Source organism: Canis lupus, chromosome 14 (assembly GCF_048164855.1).
Source record: "Canis lupus baileyi chromosome 14, mCanLup2.hap1, whole genome shotgun sequence".
NCBI lineage: Eukaryota > Metazoa > Chordata > Mammalia > Carnivora > Canidae > Canis > Canis lupus.
Genome location: NC_132851.1, coordinates 6643997 through 6661722, shown reverse-complemented (window position 1 = coordinate 6661722; position 17726 = coordinate 6643997). Strand labels below are relative to the sequence as shown.

General features: G+C 41.6%; 1 protein-coding gene across 1 annotated transcript; it reads right to left on the bottom strand.

The window, feature by feature from the left end:
• Window positions 1-6722: 6722 nt before the first annotated feature.
• Window positions 6723-17412, bottom strand: CTHRC1 (collagen triple helix repeat containing 1). Its single transcript, XM_072774139.1, has 4 exons — window positions 17222-17412; window positions 12534-12755; window positions 10359-10575; window positions 6723-7258 (listed from the first exon to the last, which is right to left on the bottom strand). Exons 1-4 carry the CDS (start codon window positions 17381-17383, stop codon window positions 7116-7118), a joined length of 744 nt encoding a protein of 247 aa, XP_072630240.1. The 5' UTR covers window positions 17384-17412; the 3' UTR covers window positions 6723-7115.
• Between the last annotated feature and the right edge of the window lie 314 nt (window positions 17413-17726).

Sequence of the window (17726 nt, the reverse complement as noted above, 5' to 3'; positions counted from 1 at the left end):
TACTCGATACAACTGAAAGCTTCCCCGATGACACAGAATCTGTGATACAGACCCTAAAGTCCATGTGTCATTTTCCTATCAACTGTCATGATGTTGAACTCTTGTTGGTTTGGAAATTGATGTTTACCTTTAGGAAAAAGGAGCACTTTGTGACCCTTCCGTATGTTGTATGGGTTCTTGAAAATGTTTTTACCTTTGCTGAAAAACATTAAGTTATTTAATATTTACCAAAAAATTAAAGAGCTTATTCAACTCACCATGAAAAGCATCAAAGAGAAAAACTGACCAGTACACTCAGAAAAATAACTAAAATCTGCTGTGGGAGAAGTGTTGGATAATTTGAAAGTTGTCCCCAAAATATTTTCTGACATCAAATATCACAAAATTGTGTGTTTATATTAAATTTCAGTTAGGTTGGGACGCCTGGGTGGCTCAGTGTTTGAGCATCTGCCTTTGGCTCAGGTGGTGATCCCGGAGTCCTGGGATCGAGTCCTGCATCCGGCTCCCTACAGGGAGCCTGCTTCTCCCTCTGCCTGTGTCTCTGCCTCTCTTTGTCTCTCATAAATAAATAGATAAAATATTTAAAATTAACTTCAGTATATGTTAATTGTGATGTTAGGCATGTTCTACTCAAGGCTAGCAAGTGATAAAACCAGTTTACACTCAACATGTCAAAAAGCACCAAGATGCTTTTTGTTAAGAGATTCACATTAACTTCTTTCTCACCCAGGCTTTAAACTATTTTATAAATAGGGGGGTGCTTAGGTGGCTCAGTCATTTGAACATCTGACTCTTGATTTCAGCCCAGGTCATGCTCTTAGGGTCCTGGGATTGAGCCAGTGGTAGGCTCCCAGCTTAGCGGGGAGTCTGCTTGTCTTCTTCTGTCCCTTCCCCTGTTAGCAAGCTCACTCTCTCTCAAATAAATAAATCCTTTAAAAAAAACCTAACTCATTAACTGACAAGTGAAGCATGAAATATTCTTCGTATAATAGTAAGGCTGAAATTATATCTGTGTAAAAGAGGGCTTCCTTCCAAGCCTCAGAGTCATACAGAAATACCCATCCAGCCACAGAGAGCACTGGACCAAGACTCTTGGAGCCTGTCCCTGTAAAACACAGCAAGGAGATATGGGACTGAACTCATGCTGTGAGCAGCTTGTTCCCAAAGAGAGAGAGAGAGCACCACTCACGCTCACTTCCTTGTCCAATCAACTAATCACACATCAATCTAAGTCCAACCAGGGCATAGAACGCACAGCAGATTTAACCAGGAGAAGATTAAGGAATTGCTAAGCTATGATAAATATATTACGCGAACTAAACAGTACCCTGAAGCTGAGAAAGAGTAGCCAAGGATGAATGAGCTTGGAAGAGTGTCCCCGTCTGGCATTCAGACCTCTTGGGACCATTGCAGATCACCGGATGATGAGAAAGGCTGCTGGGTTTCCTAGTCCAGAGTTGGTATAGAATTAGGTGAAAAACAGGAACAGATCCTTTAGGACACCAGCAAGCCAAAGCTAGTTGAGCAGCTTGCTGAGGATGATGGGACATTTTTGCAGTTGCAAAGGCAGGGTAGACTTGGCCCACACTGGAAAGGTGCAAGCAAGCCAAGACCTGTGGGTGGGCATACTGGGGAATCGGGTGCTCTAGACAGTAGAGGCCGGGACTATGTGGCATCCCTCTCCCCTGCAGAAAGAAACAGACCTCCCGGGCTGGAGCTGCAAGTTCTAGGTAAAGGACTGCATTTTGGGTGTGCAACTGGAGCACAGTACCACCAAATACACACACACACAGACACACACACACCACTGGTAGGAGCAAGAGAAACCACCCTGAAACCAGGAAGACCAGCTCCTTCTGCAATATCCCTCCAGTATTCTCTAGTTAATAGGCTATTCTAAAGGAGAAGTACTTAGAGTGCAGTTCATGACCACAGTGTAGGTACTGAAGAATGAATTTAGAGTTCAGAAACAAACTGATGAGTAGTTTAATTGACCATCTGGAGTACTTAGCTTCATTTGCAACCTTCTATGCACATTCCAGTTCCAGCACAACAAAGCAAAATAACATACATAATCTGTATGTTAGCCTAGTTTGATACAGCTATCCTGATAAGGAAAGTGCCTGCCCTTCACCCAAATGAGAAAACACAAAGCCCAACGGTCATTGAATCCATTGCTGGCTATATTAATTACTCCTCCAATTCAGTCATGGTCTCAGTATTTTGTTAACTAAAAACCTGTAAAGTTTACCTCCGCTAACTTTCATATAACATTAAAATGGGAAGGAGAGAAAGGAAGAAAAGGGTTACCATGTATAAACGGGCATATAACAAAATATCCAAGGCCACCAAGGTCCTGGTTTTCTGTCATTGTTCACAAGTTCATAGGTGATATCTACAGCTTCCCATTCCACATTTAACTACCCATTCCACATTTTCCTTGCCCACAGCCAAAACCCACAGTTCTGGGTTCTTTACCTGGTGAAGCAGATCCAAATCCTTCTTCCCAAAAGGTTGGGATCCTTAATCACTCTTCCTTCTCTGGTTCAAGTAGTTCTCCGTTCATCTTTGGCATGGAAGTACTAACAAGAACCTCAGAAATTTTTCTGGGTTCCAAACATGGTCTTCCTTGCTTCCATCATAGCAGCAACCAATTGCCCTTGGTAATTAGGATCCGTCAGTAAAACCAATAGATGAACCTCCTGTTTTTCACCTGTTGGTTCAGTGGTATAAAGAGTGCAAAATGGCCAGGGGGCAGTCTACAGTAGGTTGGCTTCTAACACAGATTCCATGATCCCTGCCTCCTGATGTAAATAATCTAGTTTTGTTTGAGCAATGTTGGGGCCTGTAAATAAGTTGGTTATCAATTCCATGATTATGTTATATGACAGATGGAATTTTGCAAGTGTAATTAAGGTCCCTTATCAGTTTGGCTATAATCCAAAAGGAGAGATTATCCTGAGTGAGCCCAACCTACCTAATCAGGTAAGCCTTACCTTTCTTTTTTCTTTGAAAGATCTTATTTACTTATTCATGAGAGACACAGAGAGAGGCAGAGACACAGGCAGAGGGAGAAGCAGGCCCCATGCAGGGAGGGCCCCATGCAGGGATGAAGACATGGGACTTCATCTTGGGTCTCCAGGATCACGCCCTGGGCTGAAGGCGGCACTAAACTGCTGAGCCACCCGGGCTGCCCTCAGGCAAGCCTTAAAAGCAGAAGAATTCTCTTGCTGGTCTGGAAAAAAAACAGCCATGTTGTAAGAGGAGGAGCCACATAACAAGCACCTGGGAGTGACCTCTGGGAGGTAAAAGCAGTCCTCAGCTGACAGCAAGAAAACAAGGTTTTGTTTGTTTGTTTAAGATTTTATTTACATATTCATGAGAAACACAGAGAGAAGAGAAAGAGAGAGAGAGGGAGGCAGAGAGACAGGCAGAGGAAGAAGCAGGCTCCATGCAGGGAGCCCGATGTGGGACTTGATCCCAGGTCTCCAGGATCACACCCTGGGCCAAAGGCGGTGCTAAACCACTGAGCCACCCAGCTGCTGGAAAAGAAGGTTTTTAACACAGCTGCTAGGAATTGTATTCTGCTAACAATCATATAAATTGAGAAGAAAATCCTGAATGTTAGATAATTGAGCCAATACTTTGATTTCAGCCTGGTGAAAACCTGAGCAGAAGACTCAACTAACCTGTACCTAGACCCTTGACCCATAGAAGCCATGAGATTAATAAATGTGTGTTGTCTTAATCTATTAAATTAGTTATGCAGTTTTCAGTAGAAAACGAATAGTCTCATATTCTAATTCAGTGGAACTATTTTTGTGTCTCCTGGTGGAAGCATTCCCCTCTTGGATACCAAGATCTCCAAACCAGCAGTTCAAAGTTGCCAGGATAAGAAGCAAAAAGTCTATAAATGAGTTATTAGGAATAATAGTAAGAGAAGCGACTCACTTCCACTGCTTGTATTCTGGCTACAAGAGAGGTAACAGCATATCATGCTTTCTGATCCAAGCACATACTACTCCCCATAGGACCAAACCCTGTTCTAGGATGTTGTCTACCAACTGGTGTAAGACCACATATGCGTCCCGAGTAAGCCATTTCACCTTTCACTTAGACCAGCCAGTCTCAGGTGATAGGGTATATTGCAAGACCAATTAAGTCCATAGGGTGAGCCCCATTGCTGCATTTCTCCGTTGTAAAATGAGGTTTCTGGATCTGAAGCACTGGTGAGTAGAATGCCAGGACACTGGATAAGGCATTGTGTGAGTCCGTGGATGGTAGTGCTGGCAGAAGTATTATGGGCATGGAGGGCAAATCTATATCCAGAATATATGTCTGTTTCCGTGAGAATGAATCTCTACCCCTCCATGGTAGAAGAGGTCCACTGCGTGTCTGGCTAGTCCTCTCAGGGAATGGTACCAATGTTACATACTCAAAGCTGGTCTCTATACTCAGCAGTAACTCTAGCCAGGCCAGCCTTTTAAGGGAAATCCCATGTTGTTGAACAGCCTCCTGTGCATTGTCACCATGGCCTCTTTGCTCATGGGTCCATTGAACTATCACTGGCGTGGCTGAGGAAAGAAGCTGACAGCAACAGTGTGTTATTTTGTTCATCTCAATTTTAAGAGCTGCCTTTGCAATGGATGTTCTTCGGTAGGCATTAATATGGAACACAAATATCTTCACATTCTGTGCCCATTCAAAGAGGTCTGAACTAATGTTCTCATCCCCACCCAAAATCTCAATTTTTACCCATCTTGGTTAACTTCTCAACATTATTTCATCTAGATTCCTTCTCACCCACTTTTCTTTTCCACATTATTCTGAAGCAAATTCCAGACATCATATCACTTTACTTTAAATATTGCAGTACCTCTAAAAGATAAGCATTATTTAAAAATAACCACACTATGGGGTGCCTGGCTGGCTCAGTCAGTGGACCATGTGACTCTTCATCTCAGGTTTGTGAATTTGAGCCCAATGTTGAGTGTAGAGATTACTTAAAAATAAAATCTTTATTTTTTTAAAAAGATTTTATTTATTTGAAATAGTGAGTGAGTGAGAGAGCATGAGCAGGGCATGAGGGGCAGAGGGAGAGGGAGAATCAAGCACCATGCTGAGCAGAGAGCCCTACATGGGGCTTGATCCTAGAATCCCAGGATTATGACCTGAGCTGAAAGCAGACACTTAACTGACTGAGCCACCCGGGTGTCCCTTGAAAATAAAATCTTCCCAAAAAAAGAGTTAAAAAAATAACAATACCATTATCAAAAACCTAAAAAATAAGTGATTATTTGATACTAAATATCCAGTTAATGTTCAAATGTCAACTATTTCAAGCATCCAAATAAAGTTCAAGTTCTTTTAATCCATGGTTTTTTCTTTTCTTGCAATTTATTTGTGGAAGAAACCAAGTTGTCTTTCAACTTTCCCAGTCTAGATTTGCTGATTATGATTCGTCCATGTCAATTAACATGTTCTTCTATCCCCTGTATTTCCTGAAATTTAAGGGTTATATCTGGAAGCTATATCAAATCCAAGTGTGATGGTTTCTTGACAAAAGTACTTCTTGGGTGGTGTTATGTACTTTTATTAAGACATACAGTCTACTCCCTCCCTGATGATTATTGCTAGATCTCTTAATTTGTGAGGGGTTGAAAATTTGATATTCTATCACTCTTCATTTGTTATCTATACCAATACACACTAAAAAACACATTTCTATAAGGAGAAATTTCCCTTCATCAACAATTTGGTCACCCAGAAATATGGTTCATATTGAGAAAGCAGAATAAATGCTTGTTTTTTTCTATTTACCAAGTTTCAAAGTAACAAGTTGGTTTGCTGGCATCCTCCAAGTTGACCAATGAATTTTATGTTAGTATCATTATGAATTCCTGCATTGAAACACATTTGATGTGTTGCAAACTGTTGCGGTTATTATTTTTATTGATGCTTACATTGTACCATCTTTGCCAGTGGGAAGCAATTCAAGTTGGCTCTTGGATCCTTTTCAGTTGTCTTTCATAGCTGCCTTGTTTTCCAGTATGCCAAGATGTTCCAGACTCCTACTGTACATTTCCTGCCCCAGAACTGAAATCACCCATTTCTTCAAGGAGGCTTAGTTCCTTTTAGGGGGAAATGGAATGTGGAGATCACAATCAGGATGTTACTCAACTGGTCATCATTTCTAGGTCATTGTTCACAAGCCCAAAACGAGGAGATTTTGTTGTTATTGTTTCACAGCCTTATTTAAGATAAAGTACTTCATACTGATACTTCCAATTCAAGTCCAGGATTCACTTAACTTTATCAGTCTGAGACCTGTACTTCCTTCATCCTGAATTCTTTCTGATCCCTTCAGCCAGAAGTAACGGAACACTCTTTCGATTATACCACCACTTCAACAACTGTCACGTCAATTAACATATGATCTTTGATTTATTGTTATTTTTGTATATATTGTATCCTCTCTACCAAATGGTAAGCAATTGAGGACAGAATTCACATCTTTTTATTCTTTAAGATAAAAATCCTAAACTGCTAATGTAATTCCTGACATGGAAATACCCCTTTTTCTTTATATTCCTCAAAGTATGGAACAAACAGTACTATACACTCACTAAAATTCAATATATGATTATTAAATGAACCCAACTTTTCAGATATGAAGTACTAGGAACTCTAATTTTAGTGGCAATTAGGTTAGCATACTGAGGTTGTTTGAAATTAAGTTTTATTTCACAGATATAAAACCGTTCCAAACATTTACAACTTGTACAAAGGCTGGTAGCCTTTATGTTTTAAAAGTCCTATCCTAAGAGAATAGGAAAAGTTCAAGACCACACAAAGACATTCCGAATTATAGGTTCAGGGAATGGGGAATACAAAGAAGGTGTTCTAATCAACTACAAAATCCTGAAATCATTTTTTTGACTGAAGGAAAATGAAAAATACTGGATTTTCAAACAGTGTGAAATCACACTTTGGTCTGAAACACATTTAGCTTTGTTTTTTATTCAGATGTATACATAAAAATTATATAAAATGCCACTACGATGAACCATTCAAAGGCTTAATAAAAAAGAGGTAGGGAATGAAAATGAAAGAATTTATTTTGGTAGTTCTTCAATAATGATGCGAGATACTGAATTCCATCCAGTAGAGGCGTCTCCCTTCGGATAATCGGAACAAGTCCCAACCCAGATAGCAACATCCACTAAGCCGGCTCCAATGCCTTCACAAAGTCCTTCCACTGCAGAAGAGAGATGAAAGTTACACCTTTCTTTAGAACAAAAAAACAAAAATCCTCATCTAAATTTTATGACTTAAGCAAGTTAGGTAACAAATCTATTTAATGCACAGTGAATTAAAAATCCTAATACTTACTAAGGACTTCATAAAGAGAAGTTCTCTTTTTCTTACCACAGAAATATTTTTAAAAAATGTATATTATCCATCCGATGATAAAAGCTGAACAGGCGGTTTTCTTACAGGTTTCAGCCATAAAACCTGAATCTGTTTAGTTACCCAAAGTTACTGTTTAGGTGACTGGAAAAAAAAAGCAATTTATTTGACTAAACAAAGGAAGCCCACACTTTTCAAAGCCAAGACTTTCTTTGATATGCAGATCTTTTTTTTTTAAAAAAAAAAAAAAGCTTTTCCAACACTTACCTATACACCTGATGGGTAGAAGAAAGGGCCTTTGTAACAGTAAAAGACGTTCTAGAATAATTATACCAGTCCTTCAATCTGGGAATCTCATTTTACACGGAATTTCCTCACAGTGAAAAAGAAACGACCTTGCTTTTCCTCTGTGTTCTTATGCTTTATAAATATACAACTTTTCTCAGGTTCTCTGGACATTCACCTACTAATATACAACTTGCATTCCATCTTACCAAGGTCCTTCTATAGTAATACTTTTTAAAATTCCCCTAATGGTCATTTTAACAGACAAAAAGATACATGTCTGTTTAAGGGTGCCAGATTCTTTCAGAAAATGAGTCCTGACCTATAAAGCAGTATAGGGATGCCATCATGTGACTGGTCAAGTTTCCCATTTGGTAGGTTGGTACATTCCAGCTGAGCCTCACAGACGTAGATCTGAAGCAATCTTCTTCAGAATCCAGGGACTTGACTATGGTTCAGGCCCCTTTCACACATGGGAGAATGAAGTAGTGTGGCCACAATCCCATAATCTAGGGCCATGCTGAGAGAAAATGCCCAGAAATACTCATGTTCTCCCAAGTTCTGCATATCCATGGTCTAGAAGCTTGTTCAACTCACACTACAGGACAGAAGACAAATTTGGGTCCTCAGTCTCACAGGAGAGTCAAATGGTCACTTCATGGTCATGAACCATATATAACCAATATAACGTTTTTTGAATGAATGAACATTTTTGCTATAATAATATAGTATCACAACTTATGAAGCACCTAAAACATGTGGGATGAGGGGTTTCTAGACCTGTTTTCCTCATAGACCCAGGTAACAAGGTGAAATTCAAATGTTTTTTGAACTCCCATGGGCATTGTCCGAGGCTTTAAGTCCTCTCGATGTGCTAAGTATGAGTGTGTCTCCTTTCTCTCAAGAAAGAGTATCAGTGTGCAAGGGAAAGTGATTTTATTACAGAAGTAACCTTCTACCACCTTACTACAAAAACTGTCATAATTAACAAATTACTTCTGACATTCCACCCAAGTGGTCATACCAAATGAGTCTCTACACCACGGGAAATGACAGGTTAAATAATTTATTAAGTATATACATGTATAGGTCACAGTTCCTGGGCTCATATTATATGATATTAGCACAAACACCTTAAAGGTAGGTAATACAATAGAAGGTAAGTTGCTTATACCAACTATATCTATCACACATACACCATATAGTATATGGTGTTCAGTATGTACCTATATATACCAAACATACATCACTTCCTGGTAGAATTTTCATTTTATGTCTAGGTTTACTTTACTAGAAAGACTGCTTCTTAGGTGGAAAACCTATCATCCTTTCCAGTACAAGTATCCCAGGACCTAGTGATCAAGCTTTTTAACCTGATCAAAGAGAGGGTTGGGGAGAGAAGAGGGAAGACAAGGAGTGGTTTCTGTCCTGAACACTGATTCTACTCTCCAGCACAACTCACTTGATTTCCCTGGACCTTCTCTATGCGCTGAGAGAGGGGGTTACAACATCTTTTTTGTATCTCAAGGATCCTCTGGGGATTTGAGGAAGAATGAAGAAGAGATGCTCTTGACTTCTCAGGAATAAATGTGCTATATTAGTTTTGGGGCTCAGTAATCTATCTGACTTGGATCCCCAAGCATGCTGAAATATAATTTCCTCTGGTTAACAGTGGAGGGATCTCTTCTCTTCTCTCTGCCATTTTTAAGTACGAGGTTAGTGAGAAATCCCTGCAAGAAATCAGGGAAACGAAGCTAGTGATATATATGTCTTGTGATTCTTCCAGCATAGATGATCATGGTGTGTTACCTGCTGTGACTCAAGAAGCCAAAATGGTTGGCAGCCAAGTACTGACAGTGGTGTCTCTGGGTGATGACATTAACTGATATCCCTTTTCCTTTTTTTTTTTTGGGGGGGGGGTAGACTTCCAAACTTTCTTTAATGAATCTTAGAGTGAAACAAACCAATAATTTATTTTCCACAGCTTAAGTGACCACTGGTTTAAATGTCTTTTCTCTTATACTAGAAACAGAGAATGCAACATAGAAATGTTCCCTTTTACAAATTCAGCAGACAATATCTATCCTTTTAAAGGACAAGGCAGAGAAATAATCTCCTTATCAATAATAGCTAGTGGATCTCAACCTTGGCTGAGCATTAGACTAACTAGAAGCAATTCTGAAATCCCACTGCCTTGGCTGTATCTAGACCCATTAAGTTCTACTCCCTGGAAAGGGGTACCCAGGTACGGGGATTTTTTTTAAGTTTCCTAGTTGAGCCTCATGTGTAGCCAGGGTTGAAAACCTGCTTTTTAAAAAAAAAGAAAAGAAAGAAAAGAAAACCTGCTCTATGGCATAATGGGCTGTTTTGCTGTTTCATCTAACTCAGTGATTTCCAACCTTGGGGATCTTTTAAAAAATATGGTCTTATCCCCAGAGATTCCGATTCATTTGGTCAGAGATGGGACCCTGGCATCTGCGTATTTTTTTAAAGATCCATCTCAGGGAATTCTGAAATGCAACCAGGATGAAGATTAAGATACTGAAAACTTGCTCTAGGTCTCTTTTTGTCACAGGCTGGTGAGCCAACATGATAGTGGGTTCAAAACCAACTTTTGGTCTCTAAAGACATAAGGCACATCCTGCAGTCATTGTTCTACATACCAGAAGAAGTGCGATGAATATTAATTGTTGAATTGAGTTCAGGGCTTCCTTGGTCCAAATAAATTATGGCTTCAATGGGAAGAGGTCCTGAACATTCAGCTCCATTGAACGTGAAATACCAACGCTGACAGCATGCATTTCTGCATTTTAACCGAAGTGAGCCACTGAACAAAACTCTCAGGGCACTGTTTGAGCGCATCTTGGTAAATGTACACTCCTATCACAAACACAGAAATAGGATTAGCTTTTCACTTTTCATTTAAAAGATGCTTTCAAGTTGTATTGTGAATTTTTTTAACTTTCCTTTTCTTCAAACTACATTTTAAAAAGCTTAACTTTTACAGAAGGAGAGAGATTCTCTGCAAGGTAGATAAGAGACTCTGATATTAGGAACGCTAAGAAAATCAAATTATGGCATTCTTGGAATTCTTCACACCATGGACTAATGGTATATTTTAGTTTTACTCAAAACAGCTAGTCTTCTTCAATCTTTTAAACCAAATCAATATCTCTATTTTTTTTTTCATTCCAAAAATATTTCCTGAGCCCTATGTACTGGATGCTACAGTTACAACAGTAAATGAAACAGAATCTCTGCCCTCATGGAACTTATATTCTAGACTAGCACTGTCTCTATATATTTATTCTTGACCCATTTCTTCATGAGCAACAGCAAACAGTACCAGGGGTAAAGCATAGGTGGAGGTTTTTGTCTTTACCTATATGAAACAATTAGAAGGCCCTAGTTTTTTTCTCTCATTTCTCTTGGCAAAACTTCTGTCTACTGGCTCACAGTCTACTATCTTTTACTTTCAGAAAGCTCTCAAACTCATTCTGACTGCTTCTAAAAGAAACCTAAAAACATAATAATTCAGTCCATAGGGATAGTTTTAGAGACAACTCAGCAACTTTTGATTAGCTATATAAATAAGTAACCAGTCTATCAATGTCAGATGTGTAAAGAATCAGGCAACATTCTAACAAAATGCTTTCTAAGAAATCACATATGAAAATAAAAATGGTCACAGTCATCAAAACTCTGGAAGCTCTATGGAAATCCTAGCACACAAAATTCAAACAAGACAGTCTCAAACATTTATATATATATTTAAAGATTTATTCATGAGACACATGGGAAGAGAAAGAGGCAGAGACACAGGCAGAGGGAGAAGCAGGCTCCATGTAGGGAGCCCGACATGGGACTCGATCCCGGGTCTCCAGGATCACGCCCCGGGCCGAAGGCAGGTGCCCAACCGCTGAGCCACCCGGGCATCCCTCAAATATTTTTATAGATAATTGAGCAGACAGTAAAGAGCTGAGATGAGGGCATCTCGGAGTTTTGTGAAAATAAAATCTCTTGTACTTGCATTTGCCTGGTGGTGGGAGTGCTTAATATCAAGGAATAACATTGAATAATGATAATATATACACAGAACCATGTACAAAGTTGGTTGTCAAAAAAAAAAAAAAAGAAAGAAAGAAGAAAGAAAGAAAAAGAAAGTGGCTTAGGAATAGCACCAGCTTCTTAAACTCTGTGCCATCCCAGTAGCCAGTTACTTTTGAAGTAAACACTCAAGTGACTGAACCATTAACCAAAATTTATTGCTAGACAGGCTCTTTTGAGGACTTTCTCCCCTTAAATGTTGCAGAAAAATTTTAAATGCTCACTGTAGTACAACTCTGGTCCATTCCACTTCTCTCAAACTTAGCATTTTTAAGCATGAACTTCTCACTTCGAGGCAATTCCTATCACATTGTTAGTTTCTTGGAAATTTCTTCCCATCCTTATGTTTAGAGCCATAGCAGAATTTCTTATACTAATTTAAATTTAAGTTCACTTTAGAACAAGATTGGAAAGTTGTTTACTGTCCAACACAGACACTTACACTCTCCCTTTTTATTTGCATTTTTAAAAAAGGAGTAAGTTATTTTAGATATTATTAGTGGTGATTTGTCTTAGAAATACCTTCTTAAAATTAACTCTGAAATATTATCTTTTTAATTCATTAATTCTAACTTAGCCACGGCATCCCTACTCCTTAATTTTGTAAAAAGTTTTCTAGCAAAAATAAAATAAAATCTTTTTTTTAAATAAAATAAAATCTTAAACTCACTCTCAACTATGAAAACTCTTAAGTTTTGCTTCAACTTTAAAATAATTCAAACTTTACTTACCGCAATTTTTCCAAGATCTATGCCATAATTGAGTGAACTCCATGAACACTGCTTGTAGTTAGGTGTCCAGGACTCTTCAAAACTTTCCCTCAAGCATTCCCCCTTTTCTCCTTTGAATCCATCTCGACCTGGGATCCCAGGGGTACCAGGAATGCCATTGGCCCCAGGGCTTCCATCTCTCCCAGGCACCCCTGCAGGTCCTTGTAAGCACATTCCATTATACTAGAGCAGAAAAAAGGAAAAGGGACAAACCCTCACCACTCAAGATTCAAAGACTCATTCTGATTAGAACTGCATTCTTTTTTAAAGATTTATCTTATTTATTTGAGAGCAGGGGGAGGGCAGAGAGAGGGGGAGACAAGCAGACTCCCTCCTAATTGTGGAGCCCAATGTGGGCATTCCATTGAGGTCAACAGGCTCAACCAGGGGCTTAATGAGGGGCTCGATCTTAGGACCCTAAGATCATGACCTGAGCCCAAACTAAGAGTTCATTGCTTAACCAGGTGAGCCACCCAGGGGCCCATAGAATTGTATTTATTTTGAGTCGTTGGAGTCAAGAATCTCTTCATACCCCTGGTTTATACTCTAGATGAGTTATTATAGAGAATTGATTTTTTTTTAGAGAATTGATTTTAAAGTTATTTCTAAAATATTGAGATTTCTTTCCATTCTTTTTATTGCAGACTGCACACACACACACACAGAAATCAAAGAAGACAAAAAATTTTCATTTGCCTGCTTTTTTCTGCTGCTTATTTAAAAGCATACATAATTTTTAAATTGCTATATTCCAGGGTGAACATAATTAGATATACTATTTTTTTCTTCTAACCCTATATGCTGTAAAGGACTGGGATTTCAGAATGATAATTTAAAAATTTTATGCCAGCATTGCACTATTTTGGGATACTTAGGTTATTTCTATTTTTTTCTATCATTAGTACTATTGTAATGAAAATTGTCATCCATATGGCTTTTTTCTTCTTTTGAGTCATTTCCCTCAGACATAGTCCTAGAAATACAATTATTTTAAAAATCTTGGTTGGGGATCCCTGGGTGGCTCAGTGGTTTAGCGCCTGCCTCTGGCCCACGGCGTGATCCTGGAGTCCCGGGATCAAGTCCCACATCAGGCTCCCTGCATGGAGCCTGCTTCTCCCTCTGCCTGTGTCTCTGCCTCTCTCTCTGTGTCTCTCATGAATAAATAAATAAAAATCTTAAAAAAATAAAAATAAAAATATTGGTTAATAATTATCTTATACCAGCAGTATCTTTGATTCAGATTGCACATCTCCTGCTTCTTTCTATTTTTATGTGAAGGAAGGGTCCCTAGGGTAAAATTTCTTTTTTTTTTTAAGATTTATTTATTTATTTATTTATTTATTTGTTTATTTATTTATGAGAGAGAGAGAGAGAGGCAAAGACACAGGAGGAGGGAGAAGCAGGCTCCATGCCGGGAGCCCGACGTAGGACTCGATCCCGGGACTCCAGGATCACGTCCTGGGCCAAAGGCAGGCGCTAAACTGCTGAGCCACTCAGGGATCCCCTAGGGTAAAATTTCTGACCTCCAACCTCACTTCTCAAGAGTGAGTGGCCTGCTGCAGGTGACCACTGGTCTTTCATAGTGTGGCAGTAATCTAGCAAACCTCTTAAGTGCCCGGATTCTGCCCCCCTACCCCCACCCCGCCCAGTTTGCTTGGTGGGTAGGCAGCAAGAATATCAGGCAGAAATTAAGAGTGTGGATTCTTGAGCCAGAGTCTCTGGATTTTAATCCTGGCTCCCCTGTTTATTAGCTATGCAAGATAGGGCAACTTACTCAACATTTCACTACTTGTCTCCTTCCCTGTAAAATAGGGCAAATAATAAAGATTCTTACCTTGTAGGGTTCATGTGAGACTTAACTGAGACAATGTATAAAAATGTGCTTAGAGCAGTGTGGGGCACACAGTAGACACTGCATATGTCAGCTATGATGATTCTTACTATTCCCCAAGACCATGTGAGGCAGTGACACTGGGCAAGTGTGTCCACTCCCTTGGGTGGACCTAGACCCGGGAAAGATAGCATTAGCAAACCTGCCAGCCAGCACACATAAGCCACATGCACCAATATAGCTGGGTAAGTGGTAAAGGTAATATTTTATCTCCATCTGTCTAATTCCCATGTCTCTTCTGGAATTGATCCATTTATTAGGACTCCCAAACCCCAAATGTAATCCACTTAAATTTTTACTTTAACTTTCCCTTATTTGTGTAAATTGTACTATCATTCTGTATAAAGATACTGTCCACTGAGAACAACAAAAAAAACCCCAAGATTCCTTATATATTAAAATAACTTCTGGAATTAGACATGTTCATATTATAAAGTCCAGTAATGCCACTGCCTAGGAAGGATCCTCATGTATATAGTGTTTCCCAATCAGTTTCTTCTCACATCACCAATCTCATCTTTGTTTTGATAAATGATCTTTGTCATGACTTTGGCCACTGCCATTTTCCTGATGTAAGAAAAGGCACTATTTATCTATTGCCAAAGAAATTGTAAGGAAAGTATTTTAACAAAAATTTTAAGATATACTGAAATATAAAATATTCTAAAACAGCTTGGTTTATTTTATACTTACTCTTAATAGCAGACACATGTAATATGTGAACATAGATTTCAAGTGGGAAGGGAAAAACAATAAGACTTCTTCTGATATTTTTTTTTTCACTATTATTCCTGTTGGGGCAAGATGCTACACAAAGTTTTATTTTCTTACATATCAGCTCTCAATCAGGGACAGTTTTGTCCTCTAGGGTACACTTAGCAAATGTCTGGAGGCATTTTTGGTTGTCACAAGCTGAGGGGAGAGGTTACTGCCAGCATCTCATGGGTATGGGTATAGGTGCTGCTAAACATCCTACAATGCACAGGACAGTTCCCATAACAAAAAATTATCTAGCCCCAAATGTCATAGTGCCGAGACTGAGAATTCTTATTCAGTTTTTTTATCTAAAGACTGCATTTCAGTGGCCATATAATTTTATTGAATTTGGGTCCATGGGTATTACATCTGTCTTCTTTCGCTTTAAAATGCTACCCCAGCATGCGCTTAGCGCTGGGCAGGGGTTCTAGAAAGGTCTGTAGAATGAACCCCCTGTTTCTTCCATTGGCCACCAGGGGGCAGAGCTCGCTGGAAGCTTGAAAGGAACGCTTTGAAAGAACCTGTACAAAGAAGGTGCTTTATAGAATCTGTTGAGACCTTCTCAATGACCGCATGAACATTTTTTTTTCCTCCAGCAAAACCAAATCCAATCTACAGGATGCACCTGAGCTTGGCAGCACACTAAGCTTTTCCAAGTTGGGCAAGAGTTGTGGGAAACCGCAGGTACTGTAAATCCATGGAGGAAAAGAAAAAATTGCTAGCTTTATGGAGAAAAGGGGTATTTTGTGTATCATAATTACAAATTCATAAAATGCAAACTGCACATGAACCACAGACATTTGGTGCAGTTTTAAATAATCTAGACACTTAAAATAGAACTGTAGCCCTAAATACATTGTCTGCTTTGTGGGGCAGAATTACATAGCACATCACCAAAAAGTGAGTGTGCAATGGCAGGAATTTTTTTCCAGAGCTTTTGAATCTGGCATAGAACTAGCTGCCAGGGAATTTGGTTTATTTGCTTAGTTTATAGTGGCAGCTTGACAAATTTGAAACCGTTTTTATCAAAACAATGCCCCCCCTTATGTACTGCAATGTCTGCAAACCATATTTGTCTGCAAGTAAGATTGATTTAAAGACTGAAATTTATTATGTGCAAGGAATATGGTAGCTGTGAAAGGACAGCTCTTGACACAGGGCGGAGGACTGCTCTGCCCTCCACTGGGTTTGTTGACTTTTGAAGGGTAAGAGCTTTAAGCAAAAAGACTTTCGCGTGGATTAGCCCCTCAGAAAGCACTTGGGCTATTTATTTGTTCTCCTGAAAACTGTCTTCCTCCTTAGCTCCACTGTGATGCTCTTGCTTGGTGGCCACAGGCTGAGGACCCAGGGTATCTGGGAGAGCTGACTGCCCGCCCGTCTGCCTAAACGGACAATGGAACGGGTCCTTCGAGGGTTGGTGCCGGGTCCCTTCACTTTTCCCTTCTGGCCTTAATCCCTCTGAACCATCCCTGTCCTGAGCTGTGGTCGTCCAACAAAGTAAATTGCAGCCCACACTTCCTAGGAGGATGACCCAACATGACTCAGAGTCTTCAAGTTACAAAGAGCTGGACGGATGCTTCCTGAGGGTTGTTATTCGCTCCCGCAGCAGACGTGGCCACCAGCGCCAACCCGGGACACGTCGCCGGGCTCTGGCCCGGGCCCAGGCCCACCCAGGACCGCATCGGCGAGGCCGGGTGTCCCAGCCGCTCCCAGGCCCACCCTCTCACCTCCCGGAGCTTCTCGGTCGACCCCCGCTGCCTCGGGAGCCCTCGGCATCCTCCTGGGGTGGGGGAGGCCCTCAGAGGCCAGAACTTACCGGGCGGCTCCCTGCATTTTGGGGCGTCGCGCCCCCGCCCCGCCACGGCCCCGCCGCTCGCACTCCCGGGCCCCACGGCGCACGCGGCCCCGGACCGAGCGGGGCACCCCGGGCCCGCGCACCCACCCACACTCGCGGCCGTGCCGACCGCCCCCACCCCGACAGCTGGAGCCCCGCCGGACTCACCAGGTCCACCACCTCCCTCTGCCGCAGCAGCGCCTTTTGCTTCCCCTTGGGGGTCTCGGAGGCGCTCGACGGCGCGCGCAGCTGCAGCAGCAGGAGCAGCAGGAGCAGCAGGAGGCCTTGGAGCCGCGGCGGGGAGGCGGCGGCGGGGCCCTGGGGGCGCATGGCGCGGGGCCCTGGGGGCGCGGGGGGCCCTGGGGGCGCGGGGCGCGGGGGGCGCGGGGGGCGCGGGGCGCGGGGGGCGCGGGGGGCGCGGGGCGGGCGAGCGGCCGCGGAGCCGCGACGCGGTCAGAGCCGGGCCCCGGCGCGCTGCGAGGCCGCCGCAGGCTGCACCAATGCCCCTTTCGCCGCGCGCCCGCCCCTCTGGACACCGGAGTTTCCATCCCGTAAGAGGCGGGACCCCCCCCCCCCCCGCCCGGGCCCACACTGGGCGGGCCGACAGCCGGGCCCGCCCTCGGGCGCCGCGGGGACCCTGGCGGAGAGCGGCCCGCGGAGGGGGAGGGGAGGG